Source organism: Mustelus asterias, chromosome 12, assembly GCF_964213995.1.
Source record: "Mustelus asterias chromosome 12, sMusAst1.hap1.1, whole genome shotgun sequence".
Taxonomy (NCBI): Eukaryota; Metazoa; Chordata; class Chondrichthyes; order Carcharhiniformes; family Triakidae; genus Mustelus; species Mustelus asterias.
This window is the reverse complement of record NC_135812.1, coordinates 101,146,485-101,167,803: the sequence shown is the minus strand read 5'-3', so window position 1 is coordinate 101,167,803 and position 21,319 is coordinate 101,146,485. Positions and strand designations below refer to the sequence as shown.

Sequence of the window (21,319 nt, the reverse complement as noted above, 5' to 3'; positions counted from 1 at the left end):
TCTGATTATGTTTTTTTTGCGGAATTGCCATGAACGGTCTGGTAACCCTTTCCATGGGAAAACATTGTTTTATGTGGCCGTGTTGTAATCACTATTATTACTATGTCGTTTTGAAACCTTGGAGAAGGCTTTTATTCATCTATTTCAAAACTCTGATTCCCCCCAAGGCTTAAGAAATGTGAAATTGAACACTTCCCCATTAGACCCAATGTTCGCACATCCTCAAACGTGGATTTGAAAGTCAGTAAAACTGGGAAGAGTAAACGGGTGTGCCCTCCAGGACTGCACGGTGGCACAGCACCGGGGACCCTGCGTTCGATTCCCGGCTTGGGTCACTGTCTGTGTGGAGTCTGCACATTCTCCCCGTGTCTGCGTGGGTCTCCTCCGGGTGCTCCGGTTTCCTCCCACACGCCGAAAGATGAAGTAAAGTTTATTTATTAGTCACAAGTAGGCTTACATTAACACTGCAATGAAGTTACTGTGAAGATCCCCTCGTCGCCACTCTCTGACGCCTGCTTGGGTACACCAAGGGAGAATTTAGCATGGCCAATGCACCTGAGCAGCACATCTTTGGAGGAAACTGGAGCACCCAGAGGAAACCCACGCAGACACGGGGAGAATGTGCAAACCCCACACAGGCAGTGACCCGAGTCGGGAATCGAACCCGGGTCCCTGGCGCTGTGAGGCAGTGGTGCTAACCACTGTGCCACCATGGCACCTATGTGCTGGTTGGGTATGTTGTCCACACTAAATTCTCCCTGAACAGGCGTTGGAGTGTGGCGACTAGGGGATTTTCACAGTAACTTCATTGCAGTGTTAATGTAAGCCTTACACGTTCCACTAATAAATAAATTTTAATCTTGATTTAATCTACCCATGGTTTAATAAACCTGAATATTAGTGAAAAACAATGATTGACTCCTCAAAAGGAATAAAGATGCATTTCTTTGTTCCTATGAATCCAGTCAATGATTGATCAAATCTTAAGTTTGATAATTAAACGCAAAGTCTATAAGCCTTTTTGTTTCTTGGAGCTTGTGATGCTACTTCCACAAATGCGTGCAATATGTGACATCATTCCATCAACTGATTGATGTACAGATGGAATTTGCAACCTAATGCTTCCCACAACAGCTGGTACCCACACGTTGAACAGGAGCCAGAGCAGCTGTTTTGATATTTCTTAAAAGGCGACTGGAGTACAGCCTTCATCATTCATTTCATTACAACACGTCCTTTAATTACTGAGAATGCACCTAGGTTGTGCTTTGTTCTTCGCTCTGGTTTGCTGTGCCACCATTATTTTTCCCGGTGAATATTAAGTGACTTAGTCAGGAACCTGCAATCCCTGAATCAGGTCCAGCAATATGGTGCCCTTTGGTGAAGGAGCAGAGTTCAGTCAGAGCATGAAATGGGCCAAGTTTGGCAACAGGCTCGAGAGGTAATTGGGTGGGAGGGATATGAAAGTCATCAAGGTAGGTCTGAGACATGTAGGGTGGGACAGTGGTTAGCACTGCCAGGCTCTTGATTGGATCAATACTCTGGCACAAACAATCCCTACAGTGCAGAAGGAGGCCATTCAGCCCATCGAGCCTGCACTGACAACAATCCCACCCAGACCCTACCCCCCTAACCTCTGGCACATACAATCCCACTTATTTACCCTGACACTAAGGGGCAATTTAGCATAGCCAATCAACCTAATCTGCACACCTTAGAGTGTGGGAGGGAACTGCAACACCCAAAGGAAACCCACGCAGACATGGAGACAATGTTCAGACTCCACACAGACCCAAGCCAGGAATTGAACCAGGTTCCTGGCACTGTGAGGCAGCAGTGCTCACCACTATGCCACCGTGCCACCCTATGGAGCTCATTTGTTTGCGGGTATTGGAATGGATAAATGTCTGTCAATTTTACAAGGTTCTGAGTCTGAGGGACTGACTTGTGACACATCTATGGAGCTGATGAACGTGTATATAAAATAATCAGTGGCTTCTTTTAAATAAAGGAACACTTGCATTTACAAAGAACAAAGAACAATACAGCACAGGAACAGGCCCTTCGGCCCTCCAAGCCCGTGCCGCTCCCTGGTCCAAACTAGACCATTCTTTTGTATCCCTCCATTCCCACTCCGTTCATGTGGCTATCTAGATAAGTCTTAAACGTTCCCAGTGTGTCCGCCTCCACCACCTTGCCCGGCAGCGCATTCCAGGCCCTCACCACCCTCTGTGTAAAATATGTCCTTCTGATATCTGTGTTAAACCTCCCCCCCTTCACCTTGAACCAATGACCCCTCGTGAACGTCACCACCGACCTGGGGAAAAGCTTCCCACCGTTCACCCTATCTATGCTTTTCATAATTTTATACACCTCTATTAAGTCTCCCCTCATCCTCCGTCTTTCCAGGGAGAACAACCCCAGTTTACCCAATCTCTCCTCATAACTAAGCCCCTCCATACCAGGCAACATCCTGGTAAACCTCCTCTGTACTCTCGCTAAAGCCTCCACGTCCTTCTGGTAGTGTGGCGACCAGAACTGGGCGCAGTATTCCAAATGCGGCCAAACCAACGTTCTATACATCTGCAACATCAGACCCCAACTTTTATACTCTATGCGCCGTCCTATAAAGGCAAGCATGCCATATGCCATCTTCACCACCTTCTCCACCTGTGACGTCACCTTCATTTATATGGCACCTTTCATGGTCTGAGGACATTCCAAAGCACTCTACAACTAATTAAGTACTTTTTGAAGTGTGGTCACTGCTGTAATGTAGGGTGCTTTATACAAACATAGTAAATAGAAGCAGGAGTAGGCCATTCGGCCCTTTGAGCCTGTAAAACATCTTGGGGCATCCTGAGGTCGTGAAATGCGCTATATAAATGCAGGTCTGTGTCTGTTTGCCTCTCTTGCTTTAAAAGAAATCAACTATTATTTAATATGGGTTTCCTCCAGGTGCTCCGGTTTCCTTCCACAGTCCAAAGATGTGCGGGTTAGGTTGATTGGCCATGCTAAAATTGCCCTTAGTGTCCTGGGATGCGTCGGTGAGAGGGATTAGTGGGTAAAATATGTGGGGATATGGGGGTAGGGCCTGGGTGGGATTGTGGTCGGTGCAGACTCGAATGGGCCGAATGGCCTCTTTCTGTGCTGTAGGATTTCTAAGATTCTAAGATATATTCAGTTTGCTTTATACATTGTTGACGCACTTAAGACATGGGAAATCCAAATCCCTTTCGCAGCATAGGCGCAAGAGAAGGCCATTCAGCCCATCGAACCTGCTTTGTCATTCAATCAAACCATGGCTGATGATCCACTTCAATGCCTTTTTTCCCACACTATCCCCAGATCCCTTTATGTTATCAGTAGTTGGAAATAATCGGAAGTTTAGTGAAAGGATAGGAAAAACTGGCTTTCAGATTAAAGAATGTGAATTTATTAAATGGGGTAAATTCATTCTGTTCACAGTGTGACATGAGGGCGGCACGGTAGCACAGTGGTTAGCACTGCTGCCTCACAGCTCCAGGGACCTGGGTTCAGTTCTGGGCTTGGGTCACTGTCTGTGCGGAGTCTGAACATTCTCCCCGAGCCTGCGTGGGTTTCCTCGGGGTGCTCCGGTTTTTCCCCTCAGTCTGAAAATTTGGACTGTGGTTTCCTCCCACAGCCCGAAAGACTAGGTGTGTTGACCATGCTAAATTCTCCCTCAGTGTACCCCAACAGACGCAAGAGCGGGGCGACTGGGGGATTTTCACAGTAACTTCATTACAGTGTTAATATAAGCCTACCTGTGACAGCCATAAATAAACTTTATATCTAAACCCCCCCCCCCCCCCCCCTCCACCCACCTCAAAGGTTTTGCAAACACTGAGGGAATGAAAGAACACGTGCCTCCTCTTTTTGTTGCAGTGTTCTGCGGACACACCTGATGTGGCCATGCATTGAGCCACAAGTTTGTTTTTGAGCAAATTAGAAAGATGTTAAAACGATCTCTTCCACAAAGACTTCTTTAAAGTCTCGCTCCACTCTTCAATTTCAGCAATTACTCTGAAATTAACAGAATGTACTAATTGTCTAATAGTAACAGTCTAACTAGAGTCTCCAACAGAACTGCGTTGAGTTTTGAAGAGTTAAGCACACCCTTTCGGACAGACTGTTCCAATGGGCTGACTTATCGCAGTCTGAACTAACTGAAAGAACAGAGATATTTTGAAGTACAGACATGGGGAGTACAAATTCTGCAAATGGTTTGTCTACAGTGGTGCTGTCTAACTGCTAGCCCTCTGTTGCATAAGCGATGTTTAAATAACTCCCTGCTGCCCAAATAATAATCACAATCTTGTCCGTAGTTAGAATCATAGACTGATTACTGCACAGAAGACCTGCTGGCCTGTTGTACCCATGTTGCCTCACGGCAAGAACAACTCAACTCTTCCCTACCCCTTACCCGTTCCTTATATCTCTGTATTTTTTCTCTATTCAGGAGCCTATTTCATTCCCTTTTAAAAAGCCACGATTGAATCTGCCTCTTTTGCAGCGTATATTCCAGGTCCAAACCGCTCGCTATGTAAAATAATTTTTCTTCATGTTGCCCTTGGTTCTTTTGCCAATCGCCCTGAATTGGTGTCCTCTGACCCTCTATCCTTCTGACACTGTGGACAGTTTCTCCTTATATCTACCCTGTCTAGACCCCTCATGATTTTTGTGATGACTTTAATCAGGCCATTGAAGTTGGCCTATTGGAATATGAACTCCCTGAATAAGGGGCCAATCGATGGGCCAATCAGGGAGACTTTACTTTGTATTTAACTGGGTGTGTCAGTTCCTCTGGCACCCCCGAAGGAGGACTGCTGACTGATAGAACTCTGAGTACCGCTGTTGGAATTGTAAATACAAGGATTCTGATGAAGGGACTTTTGCCTTCCTCTACGGAGGGATCTCCCCCCACTATCATGGGGACCTGGGGTGGAGGGTGCTGCACGCGGCGGTACCGTACAATCGTAGGTTGTACCGGTTCACGGGCTCCCAAGCGTGCTCTTTCTGTAACCTTGTGGAGTCCGTGGACCATGTCTATGTTTCATGTTATGGGCTGCACAACCTTTTCAATTTTCTCAAAAACCTTTTATTGATGTTTTGTTTGCACTTCAGTCCCACGCTCCTGATCTACGGGCACCCGGTGCAGAGGGGGGCAGGGAAGGAGGAGGACCTCCTCGTGAACCTGCTCCTGGGCCTGGCAAGGCACGCCATCTACAGGTCCAAGCAGCGGGCGATCGAGAGGGTCGTCCAACCTTACTGTCTGCCTCTCTACCGCGGCTATATTCGCTGCCGGGTGTCCCTGGAGAGGGAGCATGCGGTGTCCGAGGGCACCACTAATGCCTTCTGTACCCGCTGGGCACCGCAGGGACTGGGGTGTATTATTGACCCCTTCAATCACATTTTAATTTGATGTTTTAAGTTTCCTTTCCACTTTGTCTTTTGTTTCGGGCGGTTCCCCTCCTTTTAGGGAGCTGCCCCTTTTGAGTTGTCCCTAAGTTAATTTGATTTCATTTATTTGGTTGGACAACAAAAGATGTCCCTGATTAAGGGACCAACCGATGGACCAATCAGGGAGACTTTACTTTGTATATAACTGGGAGAGGACGCAGAAGATTGAGGGGAGATTTGATAGAGGTGTGTAAGATTTTGATGGGTATAGATAGAGTGAATGCAAGCAGGCTTTTTCCGCTGAGGCTAGGGGAGAAAAAAACCAGAGGGCATGGGTTAAGGGTGAAAGGAGAAAAGTTTAAAGGGAATATTAGGGGGGGCTTCTTCACGCAGAGAGTGGTGGGAGTGTGGAATGAGCTGCCGGATAAAGTGGTAAATGCGGGGTCACTTTTAACATTTAAGAAAAACTTGGACGGGTTCATGGATAAGAGGGGTGTGGAGGGATATGGTCCAAATGCAGGTCAGTGGGACTAGGCAAAAAATGGTTCGGCACAGACAAGAAGGGCCAAAAGGCCTGTTTCTGAGCTGTAATTTTCTATGGTTCTATGGGAGTGTCAGTTCCTCTGGCACTCCCAAAGGTAGACTGCTGACCGATAGCACTGTGTACGACTGTTGGAATTGTAAATAAAGGGATTCTGGTGAAGGGACATCTGCTTCTGTGAGCTTATTACAGTTTTGAACCTCTATCAAAGTCTCCTCTCCACCTTCTCTTCTCTAAAGTGGACAACTCCAGATCCAGTCTGTCAACGTAACTGAAGTCCCTCATCCGTGGAACCATTCTTGTAAATCTTTTCTGCGTCCTCTCCAATGTCTTCCTATCCTTCCTAAACTGCAGTGCCCAGAATTGGACACAATGCTCCAGTTTAGGGGTCGAACCAGAGATTCATGAAACTTCACCGTAACAGCCTTGCTCTCATGCTATCCGCCTCTAGTTATCAAGCCCCGTATCCCCAGTTACACCACTTTCTGAACCTGCCCTGCCACTTTTAATGATTTGCGCGCACACCACTTCAGTTCTTGCTCTCTTTTAGAATTTTGCCCTTCATTTTATACTTCCTCCCCTCATTCCGCCCACCAAAATGTATCAGTTCACACATCTCTTCATTAAGTTTCATTTGCCACGTGTCTGTCCATTTCACCAGCTGTGCGCGTCCTCGGAACTGACACCGTTGAGATTAAATTTAGAGTTACTCAAAGTCGTTCATTTCTGATCAGTTTAGGTTACATTTTTCATACTGCCGCTTCAAAGCCTTGTGTGTCTTTGTTGCCTTTTATTTTTATGGTCCATGTGGTCCTAATTACCTCCTTGTGGGTCCCATGACTCTCCAGATGTGGATTAAAAAAAAAACACAAACCAAATAAATGAAGTTTGGAGCAGCTCAGCATCTCTCTCCCATCTCCCCATCCCAACCTATTAACATTCCAGCCCCAAATAGAAGCCGTTTAAAAGGTCTGGTCAGCATTTTGAGTCGGCAGGAACATGGAAGAGCTCCGCGCATATGGCACATGTGTCGCCCTCACAGCCCACATCAGCTCCTTACTTCAGCACTTTGCCATTCTGTTCTGCGTCGATAAAAGAGGTAGTGCATAACTTTAGAGTGGCAGCGATCCCACTTTAAAGAAATTGGGTTGCAGTATTTTTGTATTTTGCCTCTTTACACTGACTGCAGTCTGTAGTGGTTCAGACTGCCTGGCCAATGGGTTGTATGTTTGCTGTGCTGACTTGCAGCACTGGCAACGGAGATCTCTCATTAGCTACTGGAGCTTTTGCAGATAGAGCAACATCCCCAAAATGCTTCAGGAGGGCAGGATTGCCTGATGTATTCTCAGGACTGAGTATGGCGGCACGATGGCACAGTGGTCAGCACTGCTGCCTCACAGCGCTAAGGACCCGGGTTCGATTCCCAGCTTGGGTCACTGTCCGTGTGGAGTTTGCACGTTTCTCCCCGTGTCTGCATGGGTTCCCTCCGGGTGCTCCGGTTTGCTCCCACAGTCTGAAAGATGTGCTGGTTAGGTGCATTGACCCAAACTGGCGCCGGACTGTGGTGACTAGGGGAATTTCACAGTAACTTCATTGCGGTGTTACTGTAAGCCATACTTGTAATAATAAATAAACTTAACTTAATTTATGGTCTTTTCTTCCCAATTCCAAACTGATACAGTTTAGATCAAACGGCGAGTTACTCAGCCACTCATTTCCGAGCAGTTTGGATACCTCATCAACTCAATCCAAGGACATTCCTGGGGTTGCCAGAAATAAGTGACTAAATCAACAAGGCAAAGCACGCATGTTATTTTACAGCGCAGGATGTGATAATTGGAGATGGAATTTTAAACAAATGTCTTATCACCTTTGTTAATGAAGAATTCTTCAATGTGGTTGTCCTGTAACAGATACTGCATAGTCCAGGGAAGCAGTGCATGTGCTGATCCACTGGGTAGTTAGCTGCATTGTCCATGCTAAATTCTCCCACAGTGTACCCGAACAGCCGGAGTGTGGCGACTCGGGGATTTCCACAGTAACTTCATTGCAGTGTTAATGTAAGCCTTACTTGTGACACTAATAAATAAACTTTAAACTTTAAGACTTTAAAACTTTGCGAAGTCCTTATGGATGAATGAACATCAATGTATATTTAATAGTACAATATGTACTTGTATGTTCCCTAAATGATGTTGACAAGGGATTAACAATGGGGGCGACACGGTGGTTCGCACTGCTGCCTCACAGTGCCAGGGACCTAGGTTCGATTCCCGGCTGTGGATCACTGTCTGCGTGGAGACTGCACGTTCTCCCCGTGTCTGGATGGGTTTCCTTCAGATGCTCCGGTTTCCTCCCACAGTCCGAAAGACGTGCTGGTTAGGTGTATTGGCCGTGCTAAATTCTCCCTCAGTGTATCCGAACAGGCGCCGGAGTGTGGCGACTAGAGGATTTTTACAGTAACTTCATTGCAGTGTTAATGTAAGCTTACTTGTGGTGAATAATAAATAAACTTAAACTTAACAATGAAGACCTCATACTTCTTACCTTAACGCAAAATCATTTGAAACTTGTCTTTGGAAAATTATTACCATTCTTTTGCCTTTCAAATGAGAAGTTAAAGTGAGGGCCTGTCAGGCCTTTCAGGTGGGTGTAGGAGATGTCGTGCTGTTAATTTGAAGAAGAGCAGGGGGCATTCTGGCTTTCATTTACCCTCAACTGGTAACTAACAATCAGATGGTACATGGGATCTTGCTGTGCATGTCATGGTATCTACATCACAATGGCGTCTACACTTTTTAGAAGTAATCTATTTGGCACATCTCGAGGTCATGAAAGGCCCGATTTAAATGCAGGTTCTGTTTTCCTTTCTTTCACGATAGTATTATTGATGGGAGTGCTTGCCTGTTTGTTTAGTGCTGGCGGGACAGGGGTCCTCCTGAATGTCGACAGGGTAGCCGAACAGCTCGAAGAGTTGGGTGTCCACGGAGTGCAGGTTCGAGGTCTGGCTGATTCCGGCTGGTTCCTGGACAACAAACAATACCAAAGGACCGACTGCATTGACACGATATCGTGCGCCCCCACTGAAGCAATCAAGAAAGGAATAAGGTAGGACTTGTCGTATTCATTCCCTTTGCCTTGTGAGTTTATAGAATCACAGAATCTAACAGTGCAGAAGGAGGCCATTCGGCCCATATATCGTGGGATAGGAATGGGACATGATGTTTAGTTCTGGTTTATTTCCTGGTCAGTCCCTTGTTGATAATTGCAATTCCATGATTCCATGACAGGGCGGCACGGTGGCACAGTGGTTAGCACTGCTGCCTCACAGCGCCAGGAATCTGAGTTCAAATTCCTGGCTTGGGTCACTATCTGTGCGGAGTTTGCACATTCTCCCCATGTCTGCTTGGGTCTCCTCCGGGTACTCCAGCTTCCTCCCACAATCCAAAGGCATGCAGGTTAGGTGCATTGGCCATGATAAATTGCCCCTTAATGTCAGGGGAATTAGGAGGGTAAATATGTAGGGGATTACAGGGATAGAACAGGACCTGTGTGGGATTGTTGTCAGTGTAGGCTCGATGGCCTCCTTGTGCCCTGTAGATTCTATGATCTATGATTAGTGGGGTAAATATGTGGGATTACAGGGATCGGCCCTGTGTAAGATACTCTGTCAGGAAGTCAGTGCACACTCGATGGGCCGAATGGCTTTGTACTGCACTGTAGGGATTCTATGATTCTAATGAAACAGAGAGGGGGACAGAGGTATTAAAGGTTATTGGGTAAGGGCAGGTGAAATGGAGGTTAGACACAGATCAGCCTTGGTCTAATTTGAATGACAGTACACATGGTGGGGGCTGAATGGCCTGCTCGTGTTTGTATGTTCTCTGAACAGTGTTTAGGAGCCAGCATCATACTAATATTCCATAGCTGCGGGATCTCTGCAGGCTGATTGTCACACAGATTCCTTTATTTAGTCCCAGGAAATCCTTGCCTCTTCTCTGTGGGTTGATCTGAATGTTTGAGTTGGTGTGATAGTGTGAAATAATGAAACACACCCTTAATGTTTTCAGATACTGGAATGGAGTTGTACCTGAACTTTGCAAGCAGCAGTTCAGAGAAGGGGAAGAGTGGAACTGTTTCTTTGGATATAAAATATATCCAACTCTAAGAAGTAAGTTTTTGAAAAATAAACAATATCAAACTCTACCTGATCCATAAAACAGCTTTTGATGATCCAGGATAACTCTGGCTGCAGGAGACTCAAATAACCCTCCAATTTCCCAATGATATATGTGCTCTTCTGATCTGAATACTGTGAGAATTGTAACTTAGCATCAAAGAGAAGGAAATGAGTTATAAAGGTGGATCTGTCCAACTCCACCCGCATTCTTTCTCTTTCTAATATTAAAGCAAAATACTGAGGACGCTGGAATCTGAAACAAAAGCAAAAAACTGCTGGAAAATCTCAGCAGGTCTCTCAGCATCTGTGCAGAGAGAATAGAGCCAGTGTTTCGAGTCTGGATAAGTTTAATTTATTTATTAGTGTCACAAGGAGGCTTACATTAACACTGCAATGTTAACACTAGTCACCACACTCCGCTGCCTATCTATTACAATAATGCTTAAGTAGGGCGGCACGGTGGCACAGTGGTTAGCATTGCTGTCTCACAGCGCTAGGGACCCGGGTTCGATTCCCGGCTTGGGTCACTGTCTGTGAGGAGTTTGAACGTTCTCCCCGTGTCTGCGTGGGTTTCCTCTGGGTGCTCCGGTTTCCTCCCACACTCTGCAAGACATGCTGGTTCGGTACATTGACCCAAACAGAGTGTGGTGACTAGGGGAATTTCACAGTAACTTCATTGCAGTGTTAATGTAAGCCTTACTTGTGACTAATACATAAAACTTTAAGTATCAGAACACAGGCAGATTTATTTGAGATAGGATTTCAAAGTCACAACATTTGCAGAGGATTCATTATGTTTATTTATTAGTGTCACAAGTAGGTTTACATTAACACTGCAATGAAGTTACTGTGAAAATCCCCGAGTTGCCACACTCCGGCACCTGTTCGGGTACACTGAGGGAGAATTTAGCACGGCCAATGCACCCTAACCAACACGACTTTCAGACTGTGGGATGAATCCGGAGCACCCGGAGGAAACCCACACAGACACGGGGAGAACATGCAGACTCCGCACTGTGACCCAAGCCGGAAGTCGAACCCGGGTCCCTGGTGATGTGAGGTAGCAGTGCTAACCACTGTGCCACTGTGCCCTCCAAGGGTCTCTCTCTACAGATGCTGTCAGACCTGCTGAGATTTTCCAACATTTTCTGTGTTGGTTCTTTCTCTTTCTGTTACTTTGACAGCAACATTTATCCAATTGCTTTGGATAGGTTAACACCTTCACTGCGAGTACCGTGGTGTAGTCAACTTGTAACTTAAAGTTTGTGAGCTCATGTCTAAATTGGCAATTTTAATTTAATAAGTTCATAATGTGTGAACTCAAAATAGAAAAATAGTGGTGATAAAGATATTGGATTGTTGTAAAAGCTAGCTGGTTCATCAATATCCTTCAGAGAAGGGAACCTGTCACTCGTAATAAAAACAGGAAGTGTTGGAAACCTCAATATGTCTGGTAGCATCTGTGGCCAGAGAAACAGGGTTAATGTTCTGAGTCCAATAAACTCTTCTTCTTTGAGCCCTGGGACAGATAAGAAGGTGATGGGTTTTCTGCTGTTGAAAGGAGGGGGAAGGGACAGATAGAGATCTAGGGGTCCAAGAGATCTAGGAGTACATGTTCATAGCTCCTTGAAAGTGGACAGAGTGGTGAAGAAGGCATTCGGTATGCTTGGTTTCATTGGTCAGAACATTGAATACAGGAGTTGGGACGTCTTGTTGAAGTTGTACAAGACATTGGTGAGGCCACACTTGGAATACTGTGTGCAGTTCTGGTCACCCTATTATAGAAAGGATATTATTAAACTAGAAAGAGTGCAGAAAAGATTTACTAGGATGCTACCGGGACTTGATGGATTGAGTTATAAAGAGAGGCTGAATAGACTGGGACTTTTTTCTCTGGAGCGTAGAAGGCTGAGGGGTGAACTTATAGAGGTCTATAAAATAATGAAGGGCAAGGTAGATAATATATATAATATATACAAGGTAGATAATTAATATCTTTTCCCAAAGGTAGGGGAGTCTAAAACTAGAGGGCATAGGTTAAAGGTGAGAGAGGAGAGATACAAAAGTGTCCAGAGGGGCCATTTTTTCACACAGAGGGTGGTGAGTGTCTGGAACAAGCTGCCAGAAGTAGTAGTAGAGGCGGGTACAATTTCATCTTTTAAAAAGCATTTAGACAGTTACATGGGTACAATGGGTATAGAAGGATATGGGCCAAATGCAGGCAATTGGGAATAGCTTAGGGGTTTTTTAAAAAAAAGGGCGGCGTGGACAAGTTGGGCCGAAGGGCTTGTTTCCATGCTGTAAACCTCTATGACTCTATGATAGAAAATAAGGGAAGGTCAGGGATAGGTTAGAGGGCGGGAGAGATTAAAGAACAAAGATGTCCTGGAACATAAGGCAGAGGGAGTGATAATGAGAATATTAAAGACACAAAGCATTGGTCCAGGATAGGTGTTAACAGCAGAATAAAAGACAGCACTCTTTGACAGCAAAATAACAGAATGTGTTAAGAGCAGAGTAAAGGTCAGTGTTGTCTGAAAGCAAAATAGCAGCAAGTGTTAATATCAGAATAAAGGTCAGTGTTGTTTGAAAGCCAAATAGCAGAATGCGTTATTGGCTGAATAAATGTCAGCACTGTCCGAAAGCAAAAGCATGAGAACAAGATACTTGAGAGGTTGAAAAGTCAAAATGGAGGATAGAGTTCATGGCCTGAAATTGTTGAACCCGATGTTGAGTCCGGAAGGCTGTAAAGCGTTCAATTGGAAGATGAGGTGCTGTTTCTCCAGCTTGCGTTGGGCTTCACTAAAAACATTACAGAAGCTGAGGACAGAAGCGTGAACAAGAGCGAGGTGATGATTTGAAATGGCAAATGACCAGAAGCTCGGGGTAATGCTTATGGACTGAACAAAGGTATACTGAAAAAGAGTCACATTGGACTTGAAACATTAACACTCCTCTCTCCACAGATGCTGAGGTTTTCCAGCACCTTCTGTTTTGCTGTTAGATCTCCAGCATCCGTAGTGTTTTGCTGTTATACCTGTCACTTGTACTCTCTCTGGCCTACCTATCATTTCAGTCCTGCACTTTGTGAATGGTTCTTAATGTTTAATGAAGTGACCTCGCAAGACACTTTGCATTGGGCAATAAAATGTGCCCTCACCAGAATTGGCCAAATCCCAAGATCAAAGTTAAAGTAACAAGGCCCATGGCATCAAGTCAGAGAATGCTATTGAAACGGCCTGGGTGGGATTGCGGTCGGTGCAGACTCAATGGGCTGAATGGCCTCCTTCTGCACTGTAGGATTCTCTGATCGTCCAAGTGTTCTGCAGAAGATCAGGGTTTAACTCTTCAAAATTATGAGGGGTTCTGATTGACTGATTAAATGTGAGTGAAAAACTGTTCTCACTGGAGGGTCAGAAATGAGAGGAAACAGATTCAAGATCATTCGCAAAAGAACCAAAGATGAGAATTTATTTTACGCAATAGCTTGTGATCTGATATGGAACGCACTGCCTGAAAATGTGCAGAAAGCTAATTGAGTGGTAACTCAAAGAACGAAATTGGGGCAATAGGGAAAGAAGATGGGGGAGGCTGATGGAACTAATTGGATAGGTCTTTTGAAAGCTCCACCACCATCATGATGGGCCGAATGGTCTTTTTCCCGGCTGTCCAATTTCTGTTGTAGGGAACCAGATAACTCAGTAATTGGAGTCCCAGTGCATTTATAAATAACGGGTTTAAGGTTTTACCATTTGATTGGGACATCCGGGTTTAACCCCAGCCTCTCGTAATGTTCCTCCTCCATACGCATTGACCGGACAGAGAGGTATTTCTGAAGCAGTGGAATAATGGAGAATAGTCACAAGGAATCTAACTTTGTTTGGTTTCTTTCCAAGGTCCGTTGTTTGTAGTCCAGTGGCTCTTTGACGAAGCGCAGCTCACGGTTGATAATGTGCATCTCACCGGCCAGCCTGTTCAAGAAGGACAGTGGAACTACATTCAGAACCTGGGACGAGAGCTGAAAAATACTCTTAAGGATGTACCGTAAGTTCTGTCATCTACAACACACTGAGCGTGTTAAATCATAGAATCAGAGAATCCTACAGAGCAGAAGGAGGCCATTCAGCCCATCGAGTCTGCACTGAACACAATCCCACTCAGGCCCTATCCCCATAACCCCATGCATTTACCCTAGCTAGTCCCCCCCCCCCCTGACACTAAGGGGCAATTTAGCATGGCCAATCCACCTAACCCACATAGCTTTGGACTGTGGGAGGAAACCAGAGCACCTGGAAGAAACCCACACGGAAACGGGGAGAATGTGCAATCTCCGCACAGGGTGGCACAGCGGTTGGCACTGCTGTCTCACAGCGCCAGGGACCTGGGTTCGATTCCCAACTTGGGTCACTGTCTCTTATTATATTACTGTGCATAAGCATGTCTCGCTATTTCTTCCTTGATGATAAATTCCAGCATTTTCCCCACTACAGAAGTTAAGCTAACCGGCCTATAGTTACCCGCCTTTTGTCTACCTCCTTTTTTAAACAGTGGCGTCACATTTGCTATTTTCCAATCTGCGGGAACCACCCAGAGTCCAGCAAATTTTGGTAAATTACCACTAGTTCATTTACTATTTCCCCCACAGTCTCTTTTAGTACCCTGGGATGCATTCCATCAGGGCCAGGAGACTTGTCTACCTTGAGCCCCATTAACTTGCCCAACACTACTTCTTTAGTGATAATGATCATTTCTAGGTCCTCACCTGCCATAGCCTTCCTGTCATCAATTTTTGGCATGTTATTTGTGTCTTCCACTGTGAAGACCAACACAAAATACCTGTTCAATGCCTCAGCCATTTCCTCATTTCCTGTTATTAAATCCCCCTTCTCATCCTCTAAAGGATCAATGTTCACCTTAGCCACTGTTTTTCATTTTATATATTTGGAGAAAGTTTTGCTGTTTTTATATTCTGAGCTCATTTACTCTCATAATCTATCTTACTTTTCTTTATAGCTTTTTGCGTGGCTTTCTGTTGACCTTTAAAGATTTCCCAATCCTCTAGTTTTCCACTAATCTTTGCCACTTTGTATGCATTTTCTTTCAATTTGATACCCTCCTTTATTCCCTTAGATATCCATGGCTGATTATCCCTGTTTCTACAGTCCTTCCTTATCACTGGTATATACTTTTGCTGAGCACTGTGAAAGATCGCTTTGAAAGTCCTCCACTGTTCCTCAATTGTCAAACCATAAAGTCTTTGCTCCCCAGTCTACCTTAGCCAACTCCTCCCTCATCCCATTGTAGACTCCTTTGTTTAAGCACAAGATACAGGTATTGGATTTTACCTACTCACGCTCCATCTGTATCTTAAACTCAGCCACACTGTGATCGCTCCTTCCAAGAGGAGCCCTAACTGTGAGATCATTAATTATTCCTGTCTCATTACACAGGACCAGATCTAGGATAGCTTGCTCCCTCGTAGGTTCCATTACATACTGTTCGAGGAAACTATCGTGGCAAAGATTATCCTGGATTGCCTTCCTCACATATATTTTTCTTTTGATCTAAGCCTATTCCGATCTTTGATCTGCTATCCGTTCCTAAAAATATATTTAGCTTACTCCTTTTTAAAATGAGTTAATCGTTTCACCAATTTGTTTTTCTGGGAGACTGTGACAAATAAGGTAAATTCACATCAGTAAACACTGTCTTGAATCCAGCATACTTCTGTGATGTCTTTATTTCAAGAAGTAAGAAGTCTCACAACATTAGATTAAAGCCCAAAAGGTTTATTTGGTAGCACGAGCTTTCAGAGTGCTGCCCCTTCATCAGGTGATTTTTTCAGAACCGTATTAGGAGTCATATGGACTCGAAAAGTTAACTGTTTCTCTCTCCACAGATGCTGCCAAACCTGCTGAGTCTTTCCAGCATTCTCTTGTTTTTATTTCAGATTTCCAGCATCTGCAGTATTTTTTTTAATGAGTTGTACATGAACTTTATGCTACAATGCAGGTAATTTGAATATCTTTTCTGATTTCAGGGCTGTTTTTGCACCTGCATGTTTGTCCCACGAAGTTATCACCAAAAGGTAAGATATAAAAAGGGAGCAAACATAGAACATAGAAAGCCACAGCACAAACAGGCCCTTCGGCCCACAAGTTGCGCCGATCACATCCCCACCTCTAGGCCTATCTATAGCCCTCAATCCCATTAAATCCCATGTACTCATCCAGAAGTCTCTTAAAAGACCCCAACGAGTTTGCCTCCACCACCACCGACGTCAGCCGATTCCACTCACCCACCACCCTCTGAGTGAAAAACTTACCCCTGACATCTCCTCTGTACCTACCCCCCAGCACCTTAAACCTGTGTCCTCTCGTAGCAACCATTTCAGCCCTTGGAAATAGCCTCTGAGAGTCTACCCTATCCAGACCTCTCAACATCTTGTAAACCTCTATCAGGTCACCTCTCATCCTGCGTCTCTCCAGGGAGAAGAGACCAAGCTCCCTCAACCTATCCTCATAAGGCATGCCCCCCAATCCAGGCAACATCCTTGTAAATCTCCTCTGCACCCTTTCAATGGCTTCAACATCTTTCCTGTAATGAGGTGACCAGAACTGCGCGCAGTACTCCAAGTGGGGTCTAACCAGGGTCCTATAAAGCTGCAGCATTATCTCCCGACTCCTAAACTCAATCCCTCGATTAATGAAGGCCAGTACGCCGTACGCCTTCTTGACCGCATCCTCCACCTGCGAGGCCGATTTAAGAGTCCTATGGACCCGGACCCCAAGGTCCTTCTGATCCTCTACACTGCTAAGAATGGTACCCTTCATATTATACTGCTGCTTCATCCCATTGGATCTGCTAAAATGGATCACCACACACTTATCCGGGTTGAAGTCCATCTGCCACTTCTCCGCCCAGTCTTGCATTCTATCTATGTCTCGCTGCAACTTCTGACATCCCTCCAAACTATCCACAACACCACCTACCTTGGTGTTGTCAGCAAACTTACCAACCCATCCCTCCACTTCCTCATCCAGGTCATTTATGAAAATGACAAACAGCAAGGGTCCCAGAACAGATCCCTGGGGCACTCCACTGGTCACTGACCTCCATGCAGAGAAAGACCCCTCCACAGCCACTCTCTGCCTTCTGCAGGCAAGCCAGTTCTGGATCCACAAGGCAACAGCCCCTTGGATCCCATGCCCTCTCACTTTCTCAAGAAGTCTTGCATGGGGGACCTTATCGAACGCCTTGCTGAAGTCCATATAGACCACATCCACCGCTCTTCCTTCGTCAATGTGTTTGGTCACATTTTCAAAGAACTCAACCAGGCTCGTAAGGCACGACCTGCCCTTGACAAAGCCGTGCTGACTACTTTTGATCATACTAAACTTCTCTAGATGATCATAAATCCTGTCTCTCAGGATCCTCTCCATCAACTTACCAACCACTGAGGTTAGACTCACCGGTCGGTAATTTCCCGGGCTGTCCCTGTTCCCTTTCTTGAATATAGGGACCACATCTGCAATCCTCCAATCCTCCGGAACCTCTCCCGTCTCCATCGACGATGCAAAGATCATCGCCAAAGGCTCCGCAATCTCCTCCCTCGCCTCCCACAGTAACCTGGGATACATCCCATCCGGTCCCGGCGACTTACCAACCTTGATGCCATTCAATAGTTCCAACACATCCTCTTTCTTTATGTCCACATGCTCGATCCTTTCTGTCCACCGCAAACCAGCAGTACAACCACCCAGATCCCTTTCCACCGTGAATACCGAGGTAAAGTATTCATTAAGCAGCTCCGCCATTTCTAACGGTTCCACACAAACTTTTCCCCCTTCACCTTTTAAGGGTCCTATGCCTTCACATCTCATCCTTTTACTCTTGACATATTTGTAGAAAGCCTTGGGATTCTCCTTAATCTTACCCGCCAAGGCCTTCTCATGACCCCTTCTCACTCTCCTAATTTCCTTCTTAAGCTCCTTCCTACATCCCGTATACTCCTCTAAATCCTTAACACCTCCTAGCTCTCTGAACCTTCTGTACGCCTCGCTTTTCTTATTCACCAGGTTCATCACAACCTTCGTGCACCACGGTTCCCGTACCCTACCAACACCCCCCTGTCTCATCGGAACGTTGTCATGCAGAGCTCCAGACAAACATTCCTTGAAAATCCTCCACTTTCCTTCGGTACTTTTCCCCAAGAATGCCTCCTTCCAATTTACCCGTCTAATTTCCTCCCTGATGACACTGTATTTCCCTTTACTCCAGAGAAACACTTTCCTAGCCTGCCTGATCCTATCTCTTTCCAATGCTATCGTGAAGGAGATAGAATTATGATCGCTATCCCCAAAAGGAGAATAGATTATTTATCCGAGGCGGCTTTCGAATCCAAATCTCTGAATCCTGCTTAAGAGAGATGTATGTTTTTCGAGATATTCTTTCTATCCTTGCTCTTTAACTTAGAGCGATCATTATTGTATTTGGAATTCCTCTTGGAGATTCTTATTTCCCATGTACTGAGCCCTAATCTAAGCCCTTCGATATCTTACATTCACATTCTCTTATCCCCTGGCTCCACATCCAATAAAAAAGTAGTGAGGGTACTTTGTGTCTCTGGTTCAGGGAAGAGAAAGATCTACAAGTATTCTAAATTCTTATTACAATCTAACGATCTTCTGAACAGTGGCCGACAGTGACTCTTCAGACAAGAAGGCAAAGGGATAGGTGAAAATACAAGAAATATTCTTCAGAAAAGTAGAATATGTTTTTTCAAAATTGCCTGTCGAATATTTGCGTCTAATGAGTGCCCTCCACATTCTAAAAGCCAGCCACCACCCTCACTGTCCAGATGTTATGCATCACCCTCACTGTCCAGATGTTATGCACCACCCTCACTGTCCAGATGTTATACACCACCCTCACTGTCCAGATGTTATACACCGTCCTCACTGTCCAGATGTTATACACTGCCCTCACTGTCCAGATGTTGTGCACCGTCCTCACTGTACAGATGTTATACACTGTCCTCACTATACAGATGTTATACACTGTCCTCACTGTCCAGATGTTATACACTGTCCTCACTGTCCAGATGTTATACACTGTCCTCACTGTACAGATGTCATACAATGTCCTCACTGTCCAGATGTTATACACCACCCTCACTGTCCAGATGTTATACTCCGTCCTCACTGTCCAGATGTTATACTCCGTCCTCACTGTCCAGTTATTATATACTGTCCTCACTGTCCAGATGTTATACACCGTCCTCACTGTCCAGATGTTATACGCCATCCTCACTGTCCAGATGTTATACACTATATAGTGTGTATACACTATATTCACAGTAACTTCATTACAGTGTTTAATGTAAGCCTCCTTGTGACACTAATAAACAAACTTTAAACTTAAACTTAAAACATTCAGGTACTCGAGCCTGCTCTGCCAGCTAATAAGATCATGGCTGATCTGAGAACCACGAATTTGCATCCTGCCTACCCCCGATAACCTATCACCCCCCCTTGCTTGCCAAGAATCTACCCACCTCTGCCTTAAAATTATTCAAAGACACTGCTTCCACCAACTTCTCAGGAAGAGAGTTTCAGAGACTCTCAACCCTCTGAGAGAGAAAATTTTATCTCACCTCCGTTTTAAATGGGGAGGCCCCTTATTTGTAAAACAGTGACCCCTAGTTCTAGATTCTCCCACAAGAGGAAACATCCTCTTCCCCCCACCTCCCCCACCCCACTCCACCCCCACCCCCACATCCACCCCATCAAGCCCCCTCAGGATCTTGCATGTTTCAATCAAACCATACTGGACATTGATAAAATGGAAATCGGATGGGAGGGTGGGAGTGAGGAAGTATCACCTGGAGGCTGTTTGTGGAAAATGCGTCAATGTCCCTTTCCAAGTGTAACGTTACATTTCACATTTCGCTTCCAGCTATTGGTTGAACCTTCAGGTGAAGGGGATTTCCCTACCCCGGGCACTGCACTGCTGGGATCGGAGCCTCCAAGACGCGAACAGGAATGGCAAGAACTCAATGAAGGGCTGTCCCATCCACCTGACTGACGGCTGTCACTGGCCGCACTGTAACCCGACCTGTCCCACCATCAGAGACCAGTACTCGGGTCAGGAGATGACTGTTATACAGTTCCTAATGCACATGGGGTTCGACATACAGAAGATGGCTCAGCAGCAAGGCATGGAGGTTAGCAAACTACTCGGAATGCTGAGCAGCGGGAGCTAAAGTGTCCGCCCCAAGCGGGACTGACGGGACTTTTTTTTTTGAGTGCGTTTATAAGAGAAGATGGGAAGTCCACGCGCAATGGAGGAGCAAGGGCAGGCATTCCCGACGGGAACTCGACAATCTCTCACAAACAAAACCTGCAAGGACACAAACAAAATACAAAGTGGTGGAAAGCACTGGAGTGATCAATGAAAAATGAAAGAAAGACGGTCCGTCTTTCTCCGTAACGGAGGGTCCTCACCGATCGGATCATAAAACCCAGAAGATAAAACACAGAAAACGGATTCCTCTCCCTTTCAGTTAACAACAGGATAGTGGGATTCAAGCAGGAAATGCTACGGTCAAAACTGATGCAAACTATAATGCTGTGTATATTTTAACAAACTTAAACCCGTGCTAAGTTGGTAATTTTACATATTTATTTTATTATGTAAATCATATTTATAAGTGTTATGCAGGCAGAGAGCTAAATATCTTTCTTTATAAATTGTAAATACCGTCTCCTAATCGCATGTTTTTTTTGTAATGGAATTAAAACAATCTTATGACAACCACTTGGGTGCGTTGTGTTGGTATCTGAACACTGGGGGGACTTAAGACTTGTCGCGTTCACTTACAGGCCCTATCTTGCACAGATGGCACAGTGGTTAGCGCTGCTGTCTCACAGTGCCAGGGACCTGGGTTCGATTCCCGGCTTGGGTCACTGTCTGTGTGGAGTCTGCACGTTCTCCCCGTGTCTGCGTGGGTTTCCTCCAGGTGCTCTGGTTTCCTCCCACACTCCAAAAGATGTACTGGTTAGATGCATTGCCATGCTAAATTCTCCCTCCATGTACCCGAACAGGTGCCGGAGTGTGGCGACTAGGGGATTTTCACAGTAACTTCACATGAGTCACATGAGCAGCCTGGGAATGGA

The 21,319-nt window shown here is 45.4% G+C and overlaps 1 protein-coding gene across 1 annotated transcript in view; it reads left to right on the top strand.

Annotated features, from left to right (window-relative positions):
* The window catches only part of notum1a (notum, palmitoleoyl-protein carboxylesterase a), a 51,911-nt gene extending 30,952 nt beyond the window's left edge, over positions 1-20,959 (top strand). The window contains exons 7-11 of the mRNA XM_078225728.1: positions 8,879-9,070; positions 10,033-10,133; positions 14,039-14,186; positions 16,183-16,230; positions 20,100-20,959. Coding sequence (XP_078081854.1) covers positions 8,879-9,070; positions 10,033-10,133; positions 14,039-14,186; positions 16,183-16,230; positions 20,100-20,406 — 796 coding nt within the window. The 3' untranslated portion in view covers positions 20,407-20,959. The remainder of the gene's footprint in view (positions 1-8,878; positions 9,071-10,032; positions 10,134-14,038; positions 14,187-16,182; positions 16,231-20,099) is intronic.
* The last annotated feature ends 360 nt before the right edge of the window (positions 20,960-21,319 follow it).